The 24,926-nt window shown below is 41.0% G+C and overlaps 1 protein-coding gene across 3 annotated transcripts in view; it reads left to right on the forward strand.

The window, feature by feature from the left end:
• The first annotated feature begins 12,237 nt into the window (after positions 1-12,237).
• The window catches only part of CFAP300 (cilia and flagella associated protein 300), a 33,813-nt gene continuing 21,124 nt past the window's right edge, over positions 12,238-24,926 (forward strand). For 2 of the 3 annotated variants that reach the window (XM_053562339.1, XM_053562341.1), the window contains exons 1-3: positions 12,238-12,405; positions 13,077-13,158; positions 20,680-20,755. In XM_053562339.1, coding sequence (XP_053418314.1) covers positions 12,296-12,405; positions 13,077-13,158; positions 20,680-20,755 — 268 coding nt within the window. In that variant the 5' untranslated portion in view covers positions 12,238-12,295. Of the gene's footprint in view, positions 12,406-12,666; positions 12,968-13,076; positions 13,159-20,679; positions 20,756-24,926 lie in introns of those variants that run through there. The other variant, XM_053562340.1, reaches the window with a different exon arrangement.

A 24,926-nucleotide genomic window follows, 5' to 3' on the forward strand; every position in this document is an offset into this window, starting at 1 on the left:
AGAAGAGGAGCAGCAAAATCTTTTAACAAGATCGTGAAGCTGCTCTAAGGAGAACAGATTATGAATGAAGCAAAGTGAAATCAGAAAGATCAATTAGATTATTTGCAGTCCAAATGAAAAATAATAGAGGCTTGTACTTGAGTTGGGAGCAGGAGAGATAAAGGAAGATAAATGGGTTTTGAATACGTTCTAGCTGTAGAGTTGATAGAAGCTGCTGGTAGATTAGCAGTACAGGATAGAGAAGGGTGGGAATCTAGGGTCATTCTTATACTCTGAGTTCAAACTGTGAAGAATGGGGCGGAAGGAAGAATGTCGATGAAGATAGAAAAGACTAGAAAGTGGTAGCAGAAGCAGGAGGGGGAGGCAGCCTGTTTGGGCTCTGTTACAGCTGGTGCTGGTTAGACACCCAGGCGAAACGTCAAGGAGACGTCTGCAGATACAAGTCTGGAAATTCAGAGAGAGGTCAAAATCAGGGAGTTAGAAGGTTGGCATGTACATGGTATTTATATTCTTCTAGTAATTTTATGGTCTCGTAATTCATATGCATGTTTTTCATCCGCTGGAAAGTTTTGTGGTTTCCCTTTTTGGTTTGTTTGTTTGAGATAGGGTCTTGCTCTGTCACCCAGGCTAGAGTGCTGTGGCATCACAGCTCACAGCAACCTCATCTAGGCTCAAGTGATTCTTCTGCCTCAGCCTCTCCAGTAGCTGGGACTACAGGTGCTAACCACAAAGCCTGGCTAATTTTTCATTTTTTGTAGTGATGGGGTCTCACTCTTGCCCAAGCTGGTCTTGAACTCCTGAGCTCAAGTCATCCTTCCACCTCAGCCTCTCAAAGTGCTAGGATTACAGGCTGAGCCACCGTGCCTGGCCACTTTATGGTTATCTCACTGGTTTTCAAATTGTACTCCAGTGAGCCCCAGAGAGTATAAAAGGCCCTCTCTGAGCTGTCTGGCATCAGACAAGGGAGCCAACGGGCAAGGACTCCACCACTCTCCTTTCACCTGCTTTACATGTTGAAGCTCCCAAACAAGAACTTTTTCTTTTTTTTTGAGACAGAGTCTCACTTTGTCACCCTCAGTAGAGTGCCATGGTATCACAGCTCACAGCACCAGCTCTTGGGCTTAGGCGATTCTCTTGCCTCAGCCTCCCAGTAGCTGGGACTACAGGTGCCCGCCACAACACTGGCTGTTTTTTTGTTGCAGTTTGGCCAGGGCCGGGTTTGAACCCGTCACCCTCAGTATATGGGGCTGGCGCCCTACTCAATGAGCCACAGGAGCTGCCCCCAAACAAGAATTTTACTGAAGAGATTTAGTTGCTTTAAAAAACAAATTATCTGGTGTGCCTGTTTGTCACAGACTGGGTTCTACCAGAAACAGCCTTTGAGACAGAGCTCTGGGCACAGGTTTATCAAGGCCTGCTCTCCTGTTAAGGAAATGAAGACTGAAAGATTAGGCAGGAGAAGAAATGTTGGAACCATGAAGCAGAGATTTTTTTCAGTCTTCAATGTCCCAGATTGAGGCAAGGAGGCAATGTTGTCCAGTAAATGTATTATGGCCGTCTGGGAAGGTAACACGAAATTGGATGAGGGAGCTTTGTTTGTGGGAAGTTCCAGGAGAGGAGTTTAGCCATAAGCCAGACACAGACCACAGTTCCATCAGTGCCTCCGTCCTGAAGGGGATTCCTGGTGGCACACCACAGCATCTACACCGCTCCTTTGCATTTGCTCAGCCTATTTATTTTGTCGAGGACATTTCTTACCACCTCCAAATCTTACCCATCCATTAAGCCCAGCTCAAATACTATACTGCCATTAAACATTCCCCAATTCTTATCTCTGTAAATATTTTTCTCATCCAAATTTCAAGCACTTTATTATGTCATTGTAGCATTTATCTTGTTCTACCTTCCATAAGAGCTATTTTTCACTTTAATAAATTGATAACTTTCGATAACCTCAGCAGTAAACTAGGACCTGAGAATATAAAGTAATCTAAACAGATAGGATCCTCTGCATGTTTTAAATACATAATTGGAAGTTAAAGAGCTCACAGTACTCGAAGACACATAGGATGACAATTTAATTCCAGGGAGGGGGTCAAGGAATGACTAAAGAGCTGATATTAAACTCAGAGCAAAAAGCCAAGGAGAGAATAGCTCAGTGTAGGGAGCCGATGGGGGATAAGAAGTGGGCGTGTTCAAGAGAGAGCAGAAAATGCTGAAGGTGACATACGGGGGCCCCTTCCTATGTACCAGACATCATCTTAGGTGCTGAGGCTCCATCACTGAATAAAAAGAGAAGAAAAGTTCTTTCCCTCCGGGGAGCTTCCATTCTAGAAAACAAAACAATTCACTGTAGAGTTCTGAGAACAAAGGCGAGAGTGGTACAGGGTGGGGCTGAAGAGGCAGGAGGAAGCCAGGCCACTAATGGCCCAATGAGGATTTGAGGATGCGATCATATTATTTTTTAAACAGTCACTCATGCTATGGTGTGCACTTCCTGTCCCTCTTTCTGTATTGCCAGGTTTTAGAAAACTGCTTTGTAACTCATTTACCTTCGAGCTCCTAAAGCCCCTTTGCAAATAATGGGCACCCAATAAACAATAAGGAGGGCTAACATTTGACTGTTTTCTATGTGCTGGAGACTGGTCTAAACATGTTCCATCTATCAACTCATTAATCCTCACAACCCCCCCACGTCAGCTGGCCGGCCAGGGAGAGTGAGTACGTTTGCTGGAGCATGGGGTCCTGGACACACCTGCAAGTTATAGATATTAATTCTATGTGTGTGGCAGGTGGAGGGGGGTGAGCAGTGGATGTGAAAAAAACTCAAAGTGCCACATGTACACTTCAAATGCCTCTGCATCGCACTTGAACAAAATTATTTTAAAACATTCACAGTAAAAATAAACTAACAAATTAAAAAAGTCATGGTGAGCTACAAAGCTAAAAAATACATGGAAAGGAAAACTGCGATCCTAGAGCCAAAAAAGAAAAAATAAAAGGCTGGTGCACACATTTGCATATTTCTAGAATCTTCATGTTAACATGTACCAGTAATTATTCAGTGTATGGCTAAAGAATATGATGCTCTGATTTAGCAAACTCTCTGCATTCTCTGAGGAACTGTTTACTACAAATCTTAACAATCTCTTAAGGCAGCATTAATAGCCCGTCCCTCTCTGAAAAAAATATAAATTTAAAATATCTTGAGAATTCGTTATCTGGGATCTGCACAGAGATCTGCCCGATTGGATTAGGAGACGCCTCTATCCCACAGCTCCCCGACATTGCAACGCACAAATGAAAAAACTCCCCTGGTGGCCCTGAAAAAGCAGCTGTAACTCCCAGAATGAGAAACTCGAGAAACATTACACTTAGAAGAGGCAGGAAGGGACACTCACTACTACCTGAGCCTTACAGGTATGTTCACAGCTCCAAATGTGAGCAGCAATGAGGCAGGACATCTCAGAAGATGAGGAAAGTATTCATCCCACCTGTCTTTCTGCTGTCTTAACGTTTCATTGGCTTCTGAATGAGGGACTATGTTCTAATAAATGGTCTTAAAACGTTAAAAAAAAAAAAAAGAAGATGAGGAAAGGCAGATAAGGGGAGACAGCTCATCCCTGTCAACATGCAGGAACTTTGACCAGAACTCCACTTTAGAATGTGACTGTGAAACCGTTTAAGGATCCTTTTCAAGCACTCTCAAAGAGTTCTTGGATTAAATACAAGTTTATCTGTAGGTCTACCCCTGATCAAAACAAAAAGCAAACAAACAAAACTTATGTATCTAATGATCAAGAGCCATCCCCCTCTCCCATTAGAGCCTTATTTCTGCACACCAGTGTAGGGCTTCTCCAACTAGACCCCCGACTTTGTCTCTTTAGCTCCATCTCAGGCATAGTGACAGCCCCTCACTGGGCCTCAGCCCTCCCCCAAACCCCACCCTAGGCCCCGCCGTGCTGAAGGGGTGGCAGATTCATTTGAGGAGGAAGTTGGGATTCCTTGCTTTGTAACATTTCACAAACTTCGTTTAAACAAGTGTAAACCGAAAAACAGGATTTGGCAATAAAAAGTACTTGTATAGAAACCAAAGACTAACAAGAGCTGAACCCAGCCATTAGGAAGGTAAGGGAACTGCTTTTCTTGACAGCCCTAAGAAGCTTTAAATTAATGTCAAAGACAGGAGTCACGTCTGGGAACAGAGACACTTTCCAGTCCCTGCTTGTTTATATTGGGAGGGAGGAGAGGGGAACCCGCACAGCCCCATCCCCCCCTCTGCCCCACCCGGTCCTAAAGGAAACACAGAAACTAAAAGGCAGGCCAGCTTAACCCTTTCCTTTACCAGGGCCTTTTTACTGGCAGCAGATTTGTTAATTACTTACACAGGGTTTCGCACAGGCCACTGCCGTGCTAAACAAAGTCAAAGTTAATAAGCAAATAATAATGATACTCAGTCAACACATACCAGGCACTGTGATGAACAGGTACATATCCTTCCTCAATTGATTCCTGCAACAACCTCATGAGGAAACAGAGGCAGAGAAGGTAACCATAGTGAAAAGCAGAACCGTGTGACCCAGAAATCTATGCTTTAACGATTAATTAAATTTATACATCATAAATTACCCATAAATTTAACTTATTAAAATTAAAGTTAATATAATTATAAATTTACGCATAAATAAATTACCTAAAAATTAAATTTATAAGCTGTTATGTATTCAAAGATGATCCTTAAAGCTCAAGCTGTTTTAAATTAAATATATTCAGGCGGCAAGTGTGCCTGTAGCTAAACTTAATGCTTACAAGAAAAATATAACTGGCCAACTTAGTCAAATCATTTGTATTGTTCACACATATAATGTAATATGGATCAATAAAATTGGAATCATTGATTTATTTACACAATAATTTTCTATGTACCAGCCACTAAGAAATCAAAGTTGAACAGAATACTCAGAATCTGACTATTGGCTAGTGAGGAAAATAAAAATTAGATCTAGAAAAACAAATATTTAAGTAATTGCAAACTGTTATAAGTGGTTGTGGTGGAGAAGTAGCAGAAAAACTGTGAGAAAATAACCAGAAAAACTGACATTGACTGGTGGTCAGAAAATTCCCTCTCATAGACAGGTGTCATGGCAGGTGCCTGTAGTCCCAGCTACTCCGGAAGCTGAGGCAAGAGGATTGCTTAAGCCCAAGAGTTGGAGGTTGCTATGAGCTGTGACACCATAGTACTAAATTCCCTCTAGCAAATTGACTTATAACCTGAAGCTTGAAGGGTGTATAGGAAGTAGCTAGGCTAAGAGGGAGAGGGAAGGAGAATTTCCAGGCAAAGGGCCTTAAACCCCAAGGCTTTTGCCAAGGGGAAAAGACCTTGGCTCTTTCCAAACCAGTGATCCTTGAGTAGAGCACTGGGGGAAAAGGTAGGAAATAGGTTGGAAAGGAAAACTGTGTGGGCCACTGGATTTTGTATTTTACCTTATATTCACATGGAAACCCACTGAAGGATTCTGAACAGCATAGTTTTATAATAGACTTTATCATTTTTTAAAACTTGGTCTGACTGGCTGGGTACCCATGGCTCAGTGGTTAGGGCACCGGCCACATGCACTGGGGCTGGTGGGTTTGAATCCAGCCCGGGCCTGCTAAACAAAACGAAAAAAAAATAGCCATGTGTTGTGGTGAACACCTGTAGTCCTAGCTACTAGAGAGGCTGAGGCAAGAGAATTGCTTGAGCCCAAGAATTTGAGGTTGCTGTCAGCTATGACGCTGCAGCACTCTACAGAGGGAAACAAAGTGAGTCTCTGTCTCCATAAAAAAAAAGAAAAAACTCAATCTGACTATTAAGTTCATAAGGAATGTCAGAAGAACCTGAATGAAAGAGGGAGACCAGTTGGGAAGTTTTACTTAGAATGGTTCAAGCAAAAAAGGTGGTGGTGGTTTAGACTAAAGTGAGAACAGCAGAACCTGGAGAGAAATGGGCAGATTGCATGTGCATTTAGAAGATTATAAGATTTAGTGATGAATTTGAGATGGGGAGAGATTGAGGAAAGGTGAGACAAAGTGGGGTCACAGATAAGTCTCAGGTGTCTGAATTGAGCAACCGGGTAGTTGCAGGTATAGAATAGCTGGAAAGCTGCTATGTACGGTGGATGGATATTATCTAAACCAGCACTTCTCATTTAATGTGTATGTGAATCACCTAAAAAGTCTTGTTCTGATTCATGAGGTCTGGGATCAGGCCAAAGAGTCTGCATTTTTACAAGCTCCCAAATGATGTCAGTGCTACTAGTCCAGAGACTAGTAGACATTTGAATAGCAGCACCCGACTATAGATACCTATACTTATAAGACTGCAAACGTTTTGCCAAATAAGATTCAATTTTTGTTTAACTATCATAGTTTCACAAAAAATTGAGTATTTTAATTACAAAAAAGAACCTAGAGTGGCGACTACAGCTCAAAGCAGCTAAGGCACCAGCCACATATACCAGAACTGGCGGGTTCAAACCCAGCCCGGGCCTGTCAAACAATGACAACTGCAACCAAAAAATAGCCAGGCCTTGTGGTGGCACCTGTAGTCCCAGCTACTTGGGAGGCTGATCAAAAGAATCGCTTAAGCCCAGGAGTTGGAGGTTGCTGTGAGCTGTGATGCCACAGCACTCTACCCAAGGCTGAAGCTTGAGGCTCTGTCTCCAAAAAAACAAAAGGACATAATTTAAAAATAAGGAAGTTTGGACAGCGCCTGTGGCTCAGTAAGTAGGGCACTGGCCCCATATACCAAGGTGGCAGGTTTAAACCTGACCCTAGCCAAACTGCAACAAAAAATAGCCTGGCATTGTGATGGGCACCTGTAGTCCCAGCTACTCAGGAGGCTGAGGCAAGAGAATCGCCTAAGCCCAAGAGCTGGAGGTTGCTGTGAGCTGTGACGCCACCGCACTCTACCGAGGGCAACAAGGTGAGACCCCGGCTCTAAAAAAATAAATAAATAAAAAATAAGAGAGTTTATTTTACAGGAATAAATGTAATTTTATCAGAAAGTACATCACCTTTATCTCGCTTATTTGGCTACAGATGAAGTAAATTTTTATCTTATGTGTCAAAAGTATACAGTTATATGGGAGCGGAAACAGCTGAACAAAATAGAGGCTCTATTAATGTGGAAGAATAAGAGAATGAGTGCTGGTTAAGCAATAAAAATCGTCTGAAAGACACGCACCTACCAAAATGCTATATTAAACCCTTATAAAATTACTTCTCCGGGATAATAGTTTTTATCCTTCGCTTATTTTCTGTATTAAATATTTGTCATTTCGGCAGGTTTTTTTTTTAATGTAAAGATAATTAGGAGATACTAAAAAAGCAAAAGCACCGTATTTCTGAATCAATAACGGTTATACAGAACATGTACCAGTCATGCATATTTGAGTGAAAACCAACAACTAGAAATCCATCATTTCTCTGTAAATATTTAACTCAAGACTATATACTGCTTATAAGGTTAAAAAAAGATGATAATTTTATTAACACAATCATAATTATTTCGTTTCAAGGAATGCAAAACTAAGAGGCCGGACGCAGTAGTTCACAGCTGTAATCCTAGCCCTCTGGGAGGCCAAGCTTGAGCTCAGGAATTCAAGACCAGCCTGATCAAAAGTAAGACCCCATCTCTATTAAAAATACTAGTAGTCTCTACTAAGAATAGAAAAACTAGCTGGGTGTCATGGCAGGTGCCTGTAGTCCCAGCTGCTTGAGAGGCTATGGCAAGCAAGGTCTCAACCCAAGAGACTGAGGTTGCTGTGAGCTGTGATGATCCCACAATTCTATCCAGGGTGACAAGCGAAACTCTGTGTTAAAAAAAAAAAAAAAGCAAAGATTTTTCTAACTTAAATTAGCATCTTTTTATTTTTGGATTATTAAAACACACAAAGATTACACATATCAAACGTCATCACAATGTACACTTTAAATATTTGCAATTAACTGTATGTCAATTATACATCAATAAAGCTGGAAAATCTAGAAAAAATTAAGTAGAATACTATGTGCTGTGGAAAATGCTTTTATAAAGTATTGAGCAAATTCCTTTCCCCATGTTTCTGCCCTTTTGATTGTTTGTTTGTTTTTGTTTTTTTGGAGACAGAGTCTCACTCTGTCACCCTTGGTAGTGCCGTGGCATCATAGCTCACAGCAACCTCAAACTCTTGGGCTCAAGAGATCCTCTTGCCTTAGCCTCCCAAGGAGCTGGGACTACAGGCATCTGCCACATACCTGGCTAGTTTTTAGAGATGCAGCCACTCTCTTGCTCAGGCTGGTCTTGAACTCCTAAACTCAGGCAATCCATCCACCTTGGACTCCCAGAGTGCTAAGATTACAGGCGTGAACTACTGTGCCCAGTGAGATTTAACAAATTTTAAACAAAGTGCAGAACTGTTTTCCTCATTGAATAGTCTAGAAAACTTGCACTGAACTCATCCAAAAACATGTTAAAAATACAAATTTCTAGGCAACACGTACTAAATCTCAATCTGGTGGTAGAAACAAGGCATCTACATTTTAATAGCTCCCTCAGGAAATATTTCCAAAATGAGCTGGTGTTTACAAGACCTTTCTTTCTATAGGCTCATTTGCTGAAAGTTGTGCAGACTGAAGATGGATGACTTTTGGTGGTCATGTGAGGAAATTTGTGGTGCTCCACGTTGGTCATGTTTCCAAACAACATTCCCTGAGTTTGGGGACTATGTATAGTATGCTGAATTGCCCAGCCAAAGACTTCTGACATGCAGTGTGTAATCTTCTGTAATCTCATGATGCTTAGAAGACAAAAGTCTTACTAGAAGGATGGGGCCTGCCCCAACACATATGCAGTCTTCCCCTAAAGACATTTGCTAGATTTCAGTGCTGAAGAGCAGAGGAAGCTAAAGAATAAGCTCAACAGCTCTGAAAGACAGAACTGAATCTTCTCCTCTTCTGGGGCTGAAAAGATAGAGATCTGTTAGGTTCTCAATCAAAAGCAGGGATAGGGGAGCAGGGCAGGTGACAGAAACAAAAAAGACAAACTGCAGTTGGGTCACACAAAAACTATGGCCCAGCCCTGCCCCTGCTGAACCCTGATTAAAGTTATCAGCTACACACTCCATCTACTTAACAGAGCACATAAAGAATACTTTCTGGTAGAAAATGGTATCTCATGAATCTTTTATACTCTTTGAGTATGCAGTATCTTACATTAAAAAGTTGTTAAACACGTGAGGAGAAACAGAAACATGATTTATAGCTGGGCACGGTGGCTCACACCTAGCACTCTGGGAGGCTGAGGTGGGTGGATTGCCTGACCTCAGGAGTTTGAGACTAGCCTGAGCTGGTCTCTACTAAAAACAGAAAAATTAGCTGGAGGCATGGCGGGTGCCTATAGTCCCAGCTACTCAGGAGGCTGAGGCAGGAGGATTGCTTGAACCCAGGAATTTGAGGTTGCTGAGAGCTATGATGATGCCACAGCACTCTACACAGGGCACAGAGTGAGACTGTATCTCACAAAAAAAAAAAAAGAAAGAAAGAAAGAAACACGATTTATAAACAAGAGGTAAAATAAGCAAAAGAAACAAACCCCCAAATAATCCTGACTTGAAAGCACTCAAATATTTTAAAATAACTCTGATTACTATGTTAAAGAAAGAAATACACTGAATGAAAAAACTGAAAACTTGAATCTATGACACAAGATTAAGTTGAACTTAAAAGTAAAATCCCTGACATTGAGAATTGAACAGAAAACAGATATACAGAATCCAAAGTCAGGTCAATGGAGAGTGGAAAAATTGAAGTACAAGAAGAAACAAAAGACTGAAAAGGTATAAAGTGCCTCAGAGACATATGGGACACAGTCAAAAGTTCTAATGTACCTGTTACTAAAGACAGAGATGAAGCAGAGAGTGGAAACAAGGTAGAAATAATCTTCGAAGAGGTAACGGCTAGTTTTTCAAAGTTGATAACATACATCAACCAAAGAATATAAGAAGCTCAGAAAATGCCAAACAAGGTGAATAAGAATATACAAGACCCATGGATAGTCAAACTGCTGAAAACAAAGGCCAAACAAAAAAAATTATCATGTTGTAGAGAAAAAAGACACATTAATTTGAAAGATTAACAGTTGACTTTTTAGCTGAATCTATAGACCCCAGAAAGTAATGGAATATTTTTAAGGTGCTAAAAGAAAAAGTAATTGTCAATTTAGACTTCTAGTCTCAAGATAGCCTTCAGAAACAAAGGTGAAAGAAAAACATTTTCAGATAATAAACTCAGAATTAATCATCAGAAGACCTGAATTAAAAGAAATACTGAAGGAATATGTTCAAGCTTAATGGGAATAAGCCCAGTTATAAATTTAGAACTGCTAGAAGGAATAAGAAAAATGTAAATAGTAAATATACTGGTCAATATAAAATAATATTGACTTTTTATTTATTTTTGGGCAGAGTCTCATTTTGTCACCCCCAGTAGAGTGCCATGGTGTCATAGCTCACAGCCACCTCCAACTCTTTGGCTCAAGCAATCCTCTTGCCTCAGCCTCCCAAGTAGCTAGGACTAACCTGGCTATTTTTAGAGATGGGGTATCATTCTTGCTCAGGCTTGTCTAAAACTCCTGAGCTCAGGCAATCCACCCACTTCGGCCTCCCAGAGGGCTAGAATTAACAGGTGTAAGCCACAGTGCCCAGCTAACATTGACTTTTTAAAACAATAATAACAATATAATGTATTCTGGACATAAGTAGAAGTAAAATATTGACAAGAAATAAAATAAATGAGAAGTGGATAAAAAGATTTTTCATGCTGTACATTTCTGTTTGCTTGAAATATAATAAGAGTGCTACTTTAAGATGAACTATAATAAATCAAGAAGGCATATTGTAATTTCTAGAGTAACCATAAAAATTATGCTAAAATATATATATAAAAAGCTAAAAGGGTAACAAATGGAATAATAAAAATGTCTACTTTAGGATTAAGAAGGAAAAGAACAGAATTAGAAAACGATGAGGAAAACGATAAGCTTAAACCTAACCATTAATATAAAAAGACTTAACTGGCCAGGTATGGTGGCTCCCGCCTGTAATCCTAGCACTGGGGAGGCCAAGGCAGGTGGATTGCCTGAGCTCATGGGTTCCAGACCAGCGTGAGTAAGAGCCAGACCCATCTCTGAAAGTAGCCAGGCATTGTGGTGGGCGCCTGTACTCCCAGCTACTTGGGAGGCTGAGGCAAGAGAATCACTTGAGCCCAAGAATTTGAGGTTGCTGTGAGCTATTACGCTACAGCACTCTAACAAGGGCAACAAAACGAGACTTTTGTCTCAAGGAAAAAAAAGGACTTAACTAAACAATCTACTTAGATAAAAGCCTGATTAAAAAAATACACTCCAGGCTCTGCACCAGCCACATACAATGGGGCTGCGGGTTCGAACCCAGCCCGGGCCCTGCTAAATAACAATGACAACTGCAGTAAAAAAAATAGCTGGGCATTGTGGCGGGCGCCTGTAGTCTCTGCTACTTGGGAGGCTGAGGCAAGAGGATGGCCTAAGCCCAGGAGTTGTAGGTTGCTGTGAGCTGTGATGCCGCTGCACTCTACCCAGGGCGATATAGTGAGACTCCGTCTCAAAAAAGAAAAAGAATAAAAAAGACGTGTTTTATTAAACAGCACATTACAGAGTGTAGTATGTATAGACACATTTTTTATCTTGGGATGTAACTTTTACAGAAAAAAAAAAAAAAGCTAGATGGTAAAACAGAATAGTTTCCCAAGTAGTCACACAGACATTTAGTTTCCAAAATAGATAAATCTAATGAATTCAGAATAATCTTTTCTTCAGAAACCTTTGAGTCATCAAACTTAACCGTAAATCCGAGATGACAGCTCCGAGACCAGGCCATTAACCCATGCGGAGTAATTATTACTGAGTGAACATCAACAGGTATCGGTTGGCAATTTTTTTCCATCCTCGACCCCTCGTTTGGGTATCCGCCAAGGCGAGGGTGGGGAGTGCACTGGCTGACACTGGGGACGCGGGCGGCACAAGCTCGCGGGAAAGCCACACTGCGCTCCAGCCCCATGGCGTGGCGGGGACCCCTAGGTGCTGGCCGGCTCGAGGCCCCGCCCCTCAGCGCGAGGCCCCGCCCCCGCAGCGCAAAGTCCCACCCCCTCAGGGCGAGGCCCCGCCCCCGAAGCGCGCGCCGACTCAACAACCGCCGCGTCTCCATGGAAACGGCGCCAGTTCTGCGCAGTCGGGGGCGCGATGGCGGCGGGGGAACCTGGGGACTTGGGCGCGTACTACTTCAGGTTCCTGCCTCAGAAGACGTTCCAGTCTCTGAGCGCGCCGGAAATCACCAGCCGGCTCCGCCAGTGGTGAGGGGCCGCGGGGCAGGGAGAGAAGAGGCTCCGGGCCTTCGCGGCTGTGGAGGCGCGGCCGGGCGTCTGGGGTGCGGGAGCCGGGTCGGCGCGGTCCTGAGTGAACCTGCGAGCGGCTGGGACCCTGGGGCGGGGCGGATCCCGGGGCGGGGCCGATCCCGGGCGGGATGGGCCGACCGGGCTGACCGTGCGCGGCTGGGACACCGGGGAGGGGCCGATCCCGGGCGGGATGGGCCGACCGGGCTGACCGTGCGCGGCTGGGACACCGGGGCGGGGCCGATCCCGGGCGGGATGGGCCGACCGGGCTGACCGTGCGCGGCTGGGACACCGGGGCGGGGCCGATCCCGGGCGGGATGGGCCGACCGGGCTGACCGTGCGCGGCTGGGACACCGGGGCGGGGCCGATCCCGGGCGGGATGGGCCGACCGGGCTGACCGTGCGCGGCTGGGACACCGGGGCGGGGCCGATCCCGGGCGGGATGGGCCGACCGGGCTGACCGTGCGCGGCTGGGACACCGGGGCGGGGCCGATCCCGGGCGGGATGGGCCGACCGGGCTGACCGTGCGCGGCTGGGACACCGGGGCGGGGCCGATCCCGGGCGGGATGGACCGGCCGTGCTCCCCGAGCGCCGGCCAGCCCCGCGCTGACTGGGTTTCCTCCTCTGCGCCAGGTCCATGCTGGGCAGAATCGAGGCGCGGGCGTTCGGGTTTGACCAGACCTTCCAGGCCTATCGGAAGGACGATTTCGTCATGGTTGGTACCTACCGGGCTGGGAGAGCTCCTTGGGTCGCTTCTGACTTTTAACTTTCCCCAGGGTAGATTCTTGTGAACGCGCCGTTCCTTAACGACGTCGTCGTCTTGTAGTTTGGGAATAATAAAAGGTGCAAATGATATATTTTTTAAAAGAATCTTTACATTTCCCGTCACCATAAATTTGTTTTTTTATTTAACTCATTCCTTTACTATCTTGCCCCACAGAACTTTCCAATTCTGGAAAATGACTTTTTCACTGGAAAATCACTTTCTCTTTTCTTTAATAGACACACCTCATTTTAAAATAGTATTACCCAGCTTTATCACTGGCTTTATTTACTAGGCTTAGCGCCAAATTAGTAATACTTTTTGATTTCTCAAAATAAAATCCACTCTTAAAATTGGGCGGTTCCAAATAAGAGATGCCCAAAAAAAGGTGTTAAGCGGTGGTATAGTGGTTAGAATTAGTGTCTGGTTGCTCAAGGTGACTACTTAGGAAAGAGGTAAAATTCACTTGAAAGTGTAAGTTCCACTGTGTTTGGTAAAATTTAAAACTGTTATTTTCAATTCTGGGTTTTTTTCTCCTTAATCAAATGGGAAATAATTGCTATGGTTTGTGAAGTTATCCACATTCTTTGCCACTCACGTCCTTTATGCATTGGCTGTAGTTTTAAGTTAGCAAAGTTTATTTACTCATTCACAAACTCTTCCGGAGGGCCTGTCCTGTGCTAGGAATTTTGACTAGTGCTGGGGACACAAAGAGGAACAAGACAAAAGCCCAGCTTTCAAGGATCTTACACGCCACTAAAGGAGAAAAAAGATCATTTCATGTATTAATAAAGGTAGTAAAGAAAATAAATGGGAATGGAGCAGGAGGAACATTAGGAAGGATTGTCTCAGAGTTCTGTAGGGTAGCAGTTCTAAATCGAGGTGTTGGCAAGCACCAAGATCCCTCTGAACTGGTAGGGGAGAATCCTTTCTTGTTTCTTCCTAGAGTCTAGTATTAATACTTGCTGGCCATCCTTTGCATTTTTTGGTTTGCAGAAGCCACATTTTGATCTCTGTCTCTGTGAACCACATAGCATTCTCCCCTCACCTGTCTGTATCTCTTCTTATCAGGACACCAGTCAGATTGAATTAAGGGGCTCACCCTGTTTTAGTATAATCTCAACTAATTACATCTGCAATAACCCTAATTCCAACCAAGGTCATTTTTATTTTTAAAAGATGAAGTCTTACTATGCTGCCCAGGCTGGAGTGCTGCAGCTATCACAAGCATGATTACAGCCTCCAATTCCTGACTGTTAGCAGTCCTCCCACCTCAAGCCTTCTGAATAACTGAACTACAGATTTGTACCACCATGCTTGACTTAAGGTCACTCTCTGAGGTTTCAGGAAGGACATGAATTTTGGCAGGACACTATTTAGCCCATAAGAGAGGATAAATTGATTAAATGCCTACTTCCCTTTACCTAAGATAGTACATTGAGATTATAATGCTACTGATAGTAACATTAATGACATTTCTGAAAAATTAATGATTAGATTCCTATTGTTTTTTATATTTTTCATTTATACCAGTACTAGTTCTCAATTTAATCTTTTTAAAGATCAGGATTTTAAATAACTGAACTTTAGAGTACTTTAAAAGTTTTAATATAATTTATTCAATAAATATTTTTTGAATAAATATTCAATTAGAACTGTGTTCTTGCTGGGGAGGGGATGCTGTAAAAAAGATGAAGAGACCTCACTTGATCCCACATCGTAAGGCATGTGCAGTTTGGGAAGCAAGAATTTAAAGACAATTTTATGTAACACAATAAAATGATTGCTATAATAGAGGATATAAGAATGGGGGGGAAATTTCCTAATGAAGAGGATTTGGCATCAGGGAAAATTTCATGGAAGAGGGTATAGAATTAATTTTGATTGTTCAATAGATACAAAGTTCTTTGACAAATCTCAAGATTTATTCATAAAATTCCACAAATTTTCATAATACAGGCAATTTTTTCTAATGTTCAGGGTCTTCATGTTTGTTTGTCATTTTTGCCCATGAGGTAGATAACATTATTCCCATAGATTCAAAGGAATATATTCATACAATTATTATCTTTACTCATGTAATTACTTGGAAGGAAATGAAGCGTTGTGCTTACGAGTATGGCCCAGAAGGGGATTTACTTTGAAACTAAGGAATCTTGGGAGCCTCTCATTGGCTCACACTCCCCACTTCCAGAAGCACCTTCCAGGGAGCTCTGAGAAACTGCAGCAGTATGTTACATGGTGATACATTTTTGAAAAATTTCAAGACAAAGGTATTTTTGTATTCTTAGAGCCCCTCCGAAGTTGTATAAGCTTGAGACCCTACAAAACCTGTATCCTCCGTCCAATTTGGCAATAATTACTGGTCTGGGTTTAAATTCTAACTCTCAAGATATGAACTATGTTACATTTAGCAAATTCCCTCAGCTTCTGTTTACCTTTCTGCAAAGTGGTCATAGTACTGAGCACATAGTAAGTGTTTGTAAGTATTTGAATATAAATATAATACTGACTACAAGATTAGATTGTATAAAGATTAAATGAGATGTTACATGTAAAATATTTAGCAAAAATACTCATTCATGGGTGGCGCCTGTGGCTCAAAGGAGTAGGGCGCTGGCCCCATATGCCGGAGGTGGCAGGTTCAAACCCAGCCCCGGCCAAAAACTGCAAAAAAAAAACTCATTCATAAGCACTATTATTGTTAGCAACATTTGTATATTACTTTACAAAGTATTTTCTATTGCTGAGGTGACTCACGTACTCCAGTTTAGCTTTCAGCACTTTTCAGACATTTAGCGCTAATATTTATAATAGTCTAGTAGGCTTGGTGTTTTGACCCCCTTTTATAGCTAAAGAAGATAAAATTCAGAAAGGTTAAATAATTTGTGCAAGAATGCCCAGCAAAGGGAAGAACCCAGGCATTTTGACTCTATATTCCATGCTGTTTCTACACCAAAGCTCATAACTAAAGGATATTATTTTAACTAGACTTCCAGATTTTGACTTTTCTTTTCAATTTTAAAACAAATTATGTTCTAAAAGTTCATTTGTGAGGTGATAAATGGATGGAAGGAAGGAAACATTTCTGCAGCAAACCTTTCTTTAGTTCCTAGGTCTGTGCAGATAAATAAACACAGTTAAATAGAGGGAGACAGACCAGAAAATACATTGCAGAATGAGAAGTAATATAAGACACACCATAGCCACGAAGTACTTTGGTGGCACAAAAGAAAAAGTGACCATTTTTGACTGAGGTGGTCAGAGGAGGGTTTATAAAAGACAAGAGTTAAGACAGGACCTGACAGATGAGCAGGGGTTTTCCACGTACACAAAGTAGTGGAATAGTGTTGGAGAAATAGATGGAATGACATTTTAATACCTCTTAAGCCATCCAAAGGAGTTTCGGCCTTACCTACCCAATGAGTCACTGGAAGGTTTTAAGCAAGACTTTAAATTTTAAAATATGGAGATAATCTTGGCAGAAGTGTGGAGGATGGGTTATCAGGACTGAGTCAGGAAGCAGTGACACTAAATTGGAGACAGTTGTCTGCTAGACCTTATGGCCCAGAAAGAGAGAGAAAGGCTAAGGACTGATAAGATGCTGAAAGTAAGGGAAAAGGCCGGCATGTAGGATGACTCCCAAGTTTCTAGCTTGGCTGACTGGAGTGGCCAGTTATGCCATTCAATGCATAGAAAATGCAGAAGAATAAATAAGGAGGCTCGGCGCCTGTGGCTCAAGCGGCTAAGGCGCCAGCCACATACACCTGAGCTGGCAAGTTCGAATCCAGCTGGGACCCGCCAAACAAGAATGACAGCTGCAACCAAAAAAATAGCGGGGCATTGTGGCAGGTGCCTGTAGTCCCAGCTACTTGGGAGGCGGAGACAGGAGAATTCACTTGAGCCCAGGATTTGGAGGTTGCCGTGAGCTGTGATACTACAGCACTCTACCCAGAGTGACAGCTTGAAAGCTCTGTCTCAAAAAAAAAAAAAAAAGAATAAATGAGGAAAATGAGCTCATTTTTATGCATGTTGGATTTGAGGTGCTTCTAAGTGGCAATATTACAGATAGGTGACTATAATGTCTAAACTTTGGGTCACAGGAGATAGGCCTGGGCTCAATATACAGTGTTGACATGGAACTAGGGATGATGAGAATTTTCCACATAAACTGCAGAGAAGCCCCTTAATTTATAAAGCTTTCCGGGAGGCCTACACAACACTTCTGCTTACATCTTATGACCAAAACTTAAGCATGTGACCATATCCCAGGGAGGCTGAGGAATGCAGACAGCTGAACATTGTTGTTCCGATAAAATTGGAATTCCTTAAGGACAAGAAAATTGATACTGGATTGGAAACCAGCAGTCTTCCAGATAGATGATGTATCAAATATTTGCAAAAAAAAAAAAAAAAAAAAAAAAAAAATATTTGCTTATATTAATTTAGAAATACTGTCTTTCCATTGTGTATACAGTGGATATATATATAATATATATATACACAATGGATATAAATAAATATATAAACATAATAGAAATACTACTTTTTCCACTTTCACATTTTATGAAATAAATTTATTTAAAATCTTCACATACATTTTATATAATTATCTTTGTTGTTACTATAACTAGTTTGTAAGTCATCTACTATTTTTCTAAAACGCATCAATTTACCTAAAGTTGACTTACTTACAATCCCTTCTAATGCCTCACTAGAAATCCTGTAACAAACCAAAAGTACCATTTATATGTATTAGGGCAGTTTTAAAAAAATTCATTTGTTTGGTGTATAGTTATACGCTCAACAATGTAATTTGTATTACTTTATTTAGGGAGGCATTAAAAAGACTTCTTTGGTTCTAGGTCAATTCACTGTCAGACAGTTAGTGTATGTCCATTTATAATGACACCTAAAATATATAATTATTTATAGCTTCCAGGAATAATTACTAAATCTGAATTAAATGTCTTTCTTTCAAAATGTTTTATATAAATTAAAATACTTGCATAAATGCCCTTTAATATGAAAGACTTTGAAAAGTTATAAGGCAACTTTCTTTTTTCTGAAGAATCCTTTTGGGGAAAAATTTTTTCAAATTTTTTTTTTTTTTTTTTTTAAGACAGAGTGTCACTATGTTGCCCTGGGTAGAGTGCCATGGCATCACAGCCCACAGCAACCTCCAACTCTTGGGCTTAAGTGATTCTCTTGTGTCAGCCTCCCAAGTGGCTGGGACTACAGGTGCCCACCACAACACCCAGCTAATTTTTATTTTGGTTGTAGTCGTCATTGTTGTTTGGCAGGCCTGGGTTGAGTTTGACCCCCCCAGCTCTGATGTACGTGGCTGGCGCCCCAGCTGCTGAGCTACAGGCACTGAGCCTTTTAAATAATTTTTTAATATTATTGTATATAGTTGACACCTTTTTAAAAATATATGTTTACCTTTATTCCCTGAGAACAGAGATTTTGTCTCCCTTGGCAGAGTACACATACATTCATAAATAATCCTCAGCTCATATACCTGGTCCTCTTCACCACTCCCTTTCTCATTAAATGGCATTTATTCTGCCTAGTTTTTCATGAAAAATTACCCCAGGACTCATCTTTGATTTTTCCTACTCCCTTTGTTTCTCCTAAATATCATTGACTCCATCTACTTCTCTCCGTCCTTACTTTCTACCACCTTGATGGATGAGAATATCAGCTCTTTCAGGATTACAGCAGTTACCTCCCTTCTAACCAGTCTTTTTACAACACTTCAGTTCATTCTCCACACTGCATCCAGAATGAACTTGTGTTTGTTTGTTGGAGACAGAGTCTCACTCAGTGCCCTGGGTAAAATGTTGTGGAGTCACAGCTCACAGCAACCTCAAACTACTGAGCTCAAGAGATCCTCTTACCTCAGCCTCCTGAGTAGCTGGTACTACAGGCACCTACCACGGTGCCCGGCTACTTTTTCTATTTTTAATAGAGTCAGGGTCACAGTCTTGCTCAAGTTGGTCTTAAACTCCTGACCTTAAGCAATCTACCCCCACCCCTCAGCCTCTCAGAGTACTAGGATTACAGACGTTGAGTCACTGCACTGGGCCCAGAATGAACTTTTTACTCTGTCTTCTGCTCAGAACCCTTCAGAATCTTCCCTCTGCTCTTAGATCAAAGTACTGTTTGAGAACTAGATCAATTTTAAATCAAGATTAAAATTCTTCACTTGACAGTGGGGTCCTGTTTAATTCCTCAGCCTCCATCTGACAATTGGTCCTTCTGGGTCACCCTGAAACTCTTCACTTTCCTTGAATGGAATGTCCCATCCATCCTTTCTCACCTTACAACCTTTAAACTTTAAAACTTTGTTTAAAAAAAAAAAAAAACTACTTCTAGTGACTTACTGGAACCAGCTTAGGAGCACCTGATTGGTTAATTTTTAGGAGTCTTTGCTGGTTGCTAAACTTGGCAACTTGGAACTCCAACATGGAAATCAGCAAGTGCTACAAATCAGGGCTTTTTTGTAATGGAGGCAAGTCAGTTGTTAAACGTTTACCAGTGTACCCCTTCCCCAGGTAACTTCTATTCACCTTTCACATCTAAACCTGAATGAACCATTCTTCCTAACACTGAATTCTGCCTATTATGTATTTTGATAGCACCTGCACTTTGTAATACTCATGCCAAGTTACTCTCTTCACTTTTAGCCTATAAACTCCATAAGAGCAGGCACTGTTGTCTATTGGATTTCAAGGGGACTATTAGTTATGTGATGGGAGCAGGAGCCAGATACAGAGGAATGGGTGGTAGACAAGAGAAGTGAGACAGTTTAGATTCCTCTCTTAGGAAGCTATCTAGGGAAAGAGAAAGTGAGCACTGAAGGCAATGTTGAAAAAAGGAAAATATTTATTGTAACAAAGAATAAAGAACAAAAGGTCAAAAATATTTATCCCAATCTAATCCCAACCCTCTATCTCCTCAGCTCTTCTCTTACCGCAAGTCTATAACCACCATTTCTGAGGTTAATAGTTTAATACATATTTCTCCATACTTTTCTTTATTCTCATATAAATGCACAGAGGTTTTATTTTGTTTTATTATGTACATTACTATTAAACTACCCTTTCTTGACTGAAAATACAGTATTTATGATTTTCCTTTAAGGTCAATACATAATTCATTCAGGGAGTGTTTACTAAACTGCTATATGCCAGGCCCTCTTGTAAACCCTGGGGATATAGCAGTAAATTAAGAAAAATAGGACTCCTGCTGTTATGAGTTTACATTCTATTCTAATACTTTCTTTCCAGTTGCTGTATACTGTCTGGTAATAGATGCATTGTATTTTTATTATTTGTTATTTAGACATATAACAATTTAAAATTTTCCTTTTTCCCCATTTGAATTGAATGAGATTTTATTATAGTTATTTTAGAAGTTAGTTTATCGTTTATAATAGTCTAACTTGTCTCCCTCAATTCTGCATTTTAGGCTTTTTTCAAAGACCCAAATGTTATTCCCAATTTGAAGTTACTTTCAGATTCTTCTGGACAGTGGATTACATTAGGTAAATAAAATTTATTTTCATCTTTTCAGGTCATTTTGCTATGATAACAAATTTTGTCTCAGAAATTTTTATTATTAAAATATAAATTGTGAATAATGACTCATCTGTTTGATAGAAACAAGATCAAGGATGAGCAACTAAGCCAGACTTGCCTTGCACCTCTCTCCTGGCACTCTACTGCTACTGTCCTGGCTTAGAACCGCAGAGCAATTTTTTTCTCTCTTTTTATTCATTTGGAAGCTATTTTTTGTATGTCTTCTGTGTACTCTGCTGGGTGTGTGTGAATAAGGGAAAAAACTCTACTCAAGGAACTTGCTGAGATATTAAAACACATGTGTGAATAATAATGTATCAAAAGTGCTACCCTTGTAGTGGGAACGTAGACGGGAGTGATCAGTTCTACCCAGAGGGAAAGAATCGGGAAAGATGCAACTGATATGAGAATGTTTGGGCAAAATCTCAATTGGAATGGGGTCATGGATTTATGACAGGGGAATCAGCCAACTATGGAACATTTCTTATGATAATAATATTAAATCATGAAGGGGAGAGACTTAAGTTCTCAAAGCCAATCTTTTTTTTTTTTTTGAGACAGACTCTCACTTTCTCACCCTCAACTGAGTGCTATGACATCATAGCTCACAGCAACCTCAAATTCTTGGGCTCAAGTGATCCCCTTGCCTCAGCCTCCTGAGTAGCTGGGACTACAGGTGCCCGCCACAACACCCGGCTACTTTTTTTTGGAGACGAGGTCTTGTTCTGGTGCAGGCTGGTCTTGAACCCGTGAGCTCAGGCAATTCACCTGCCTCCGCCTCCCAAGTGCTGGGATTACAGGCGTGAGCTACTGTGCCCAGCCCAGAGACAAACTTTTTAGTAGTAATATTTTTATAATACATTGAAACAGCTAGAAATTTAAAGAACATTGCCCAAACATGTAAACATTTAACAACATTCTCTTAAAGCTCTTTAACTCTTAAGGGAAAAAATCAGAGAGTTAATAAAAGACTATTTTGAAAACAAAAACAGCCTATATTTAAAATTTTAGATTGAGGTCTCTTAATAATAGAACAAATAAAAGCAACATTCCATTTAGAAGAACGCTGTAGTTGGTAATATGGATTTGTACTCAAAAAATGCAAATTGAGGGCAGCGCCTATGGCTCAGTGAGCAGGGCGCCAGCCCTATATACTGATGGTGGTGGGTTCAAACCCAGCCCCCACCAATCTGCAACAAAAAAAAAATAGCCAGGCATTGTTGGCAGGCGCATGTAGTCCCAGCTACTGGGGAGGCTGAGGCAAGAGAATCACCTAAACCTAGGAGTTGGAGGTTGCTATGAGCTATGATGTCATGGCACTCTACCAAGGGTGATAAAGTGAGACTCTGTCTCTAAAAAAAAAACAAAAAAGTAAATAAAAAATGCAAATTGAGGGACGGTGCCTGTGGCTTAAAGGGGTAGGCGCTGGCCCCATATGCCAGAGGTGGTGGGTTCAAACCCAGCCCCGGCCAAAAACTGCAAAAAATGCAAATTGAGGAGGTACGGTATCTCATGCCTGTAATTCCAGCACTTTGGGAGGCTGAGGCAGGTGGATCACTTATGGACAGGAATTCGAGATGCTCCTGAGTGAGAGCAAGACCCCATCCCTATACAAATTACAAAAATTAGCCAGATCTAGTGGTATACACCTGTAATCTCAGGTACTTGGGAGGCTAATGCTGGAGGATCACTGGAGCTAAGGAGTTTGACGTTGCAGTGAGCTATGATCACAGTACTGAGCTCCAACCCAGGAGACAGAACAAGATTCTGTCTCAAAAGAAACAAAAAGAAAATTTATTTTATTTTTTATTTTTAGATAAGTGGTTTCAGTCTTGTCACCCAGGCTGAAGTGCAGTGGTGTGATCACAGCTCACTGCAGCCTCCTCAAACTCCTGGGCTCAAATGATCTTCCCTTCTCAGACTCCTGCCTGCTAGTTTTTATATTTTTTGTAGAAACAGGTTCTCGCTATGTTGCCCAGGCTGGTCTTGGAAGCAGTTTTTGCACTTGAGCCTCCCGAAGTGTGTAAGCTACCATGCCTGGCACAAATTGATTTTAAATTAGATTTCTTTGTGTGTGGTATTTTGGTAAATTTCATGATATTCTTTAGTAGCTCTACACAAAAGTAACTTTTCTTATAGTATTAGTCAAAAACAAGGTAGCTCATAACAGTATGTCAGATTTTGTTTTGGGCAACAGACTATAAAATTTATAAAACAAAAAGCTGATATAGCATGATCTTTAGGCTGTTTACAAAATTGAACAGAATTTCTCAGCAAATATATTTACCCAGTTCAAAATTCTCAAAGGGAAATAATCAGAGCCATATATCACAGTATTTATAAAACATACAGTTATGGCAGCACCTCACTTCTCAATTGGTAACTGTAGTCAATTCATTTGGAAAAATAAAGTTCATTAAAATAAGTTTCAGCTTTTGTGTATGTGCCAACATACACAAAATAGCGGACTTTTTATAATTTTTTTTTTTTTATTGTTGGGGATTCATTCAGGGTACAATAAGCCAGGTTACACTGATTGCAATTGTTAGGTAAAGTCCCTCCTTTTTTATAATTTTTAAAGAGGGCATTGCAAAAAGACAAGTTCTTGGGGGATGGATGTGCTCCCACTTACTGGGCACCGTGTAAGGGTATATGGCTCACCTCCTGAGTATGGGACACAACTACAACAGGGACTTGACCTAACAAATGCAAACTTTGGAATCTTATTGTTTGTACCTTCACATTAATCTGAGAAAAAAAAAAAATACAGGTTCTAAAATTCCATATGTGCCTGACAGGATGAACTAGAAGTACTTTGAAAAATAGGGCAAAAGGGTAGCACTCCTTTTCAGAAGTAAAACTCCTAGTGGATTGCTAGTACTCTTCTATTAGCTCATTTTTATCTCTTACTTACTTTTTTGTTTCTTTTTCTAGTATATCAGTCATCTTCTCTGATTTTCCTCTGGGGGCTTCTATAACAAAAAAAACAGATTTTTAAATAGGAGAAAAAACAATCTTTTGGAAAGTGCACAGTTCTAAAGAAAATGATGATGAAACCTCTTGCACTGTTGGCTGCACTGCTCAGATTGCCAGATGCTGCTTCATCCTCTCAACCAGCTTTCATAGACCCCTTTGTTGGGATGCTCTTTGTCTTTTTTTGATAATATATGAGATGTTTTCTTTGGGCTTAGCTAAGGACATCATACACATTACTTTAATTCCCAAAACAACTCTAAGGGAGGTATTATGATATATCTCTATTTTACAAATGAGGAGTCAGGAATATAAGCTAAGTTGTGTGGCTTTATACAGCTGTCCAAATGAAAATTCATATCCAGGCTCCAGAATTGAAGACCTTGTCTCTTTCACTGTCCTGCCTCTGCCATTTCCACATCGATGGGGTTGCCAGAAAAGTGATAACTTTAGACACCAAAAGAGAAGGAGATATCCACTGTATTATTATGCTAGTAGTAAGGGGGAAAAAACCATGAATTGTTTCTGTATGTGATGATAGTGATTCATAACATACCTTATAAATACTGAAGACATAACTTAATGCAATTCCTACAGAACAAGATCACGTATGCTATGGAATGAATTGTTCAGTACTGAGAAGTGAGGTGCTGCCATAACAAATACTTGAAAATATAGGAATGTCTTTGGAACTGAATAAAGTGGAGGCTTGAGGTGCATGCTAGAAATATGGATGTTAGGGAGATTCTGGTGCAAACTCCGAAGGAAATGAGAAACATGTTATTGTAAAGTGGAGGAAAGATGAACTTTGTCATAAAGTGGCAAAGAACTTGGACAAACTGTGTTCTCACATTTTGTGGAAGGTAGAACTTACAAGCAATGAAGTTGGAGATTTAGCTGAGGAGATTTCTGATTAAATTATTGAAATAGTAGCTTGCTTAAAATAAAATGTAAAAGGAGGGAGATAAATTGAAAGAATTGTTTTTCTTTTTCTTTTCTTTTTTTTGAGACAGTGTCTCATAGTAACCTCCAACTCAGGCGATCCTCTCACCTCAGTTCTCTGTTTTTAGTAGAGATGGGGTCGTGCTTTTGCTTAGGCTGATCTCAAACTCGTGAGCTCAAGCAATCCACCCCCTCAGCCTCTCAGAGTGCTAGGATTACAGG

Source organism: Nycticebus coucang, chromosome 14, assembly GCF_027406575.1.
Source record: "Nycticebus coucang isolate mNycCou1 chromosome 14, mNycCou1.pri, whole genome shotgun sequence".
NCBI lineage: Eukaryota > Metazoa > Chordata > Mammalia > Primates > Lorisidae > Nycticebus > Nycticebus coucang.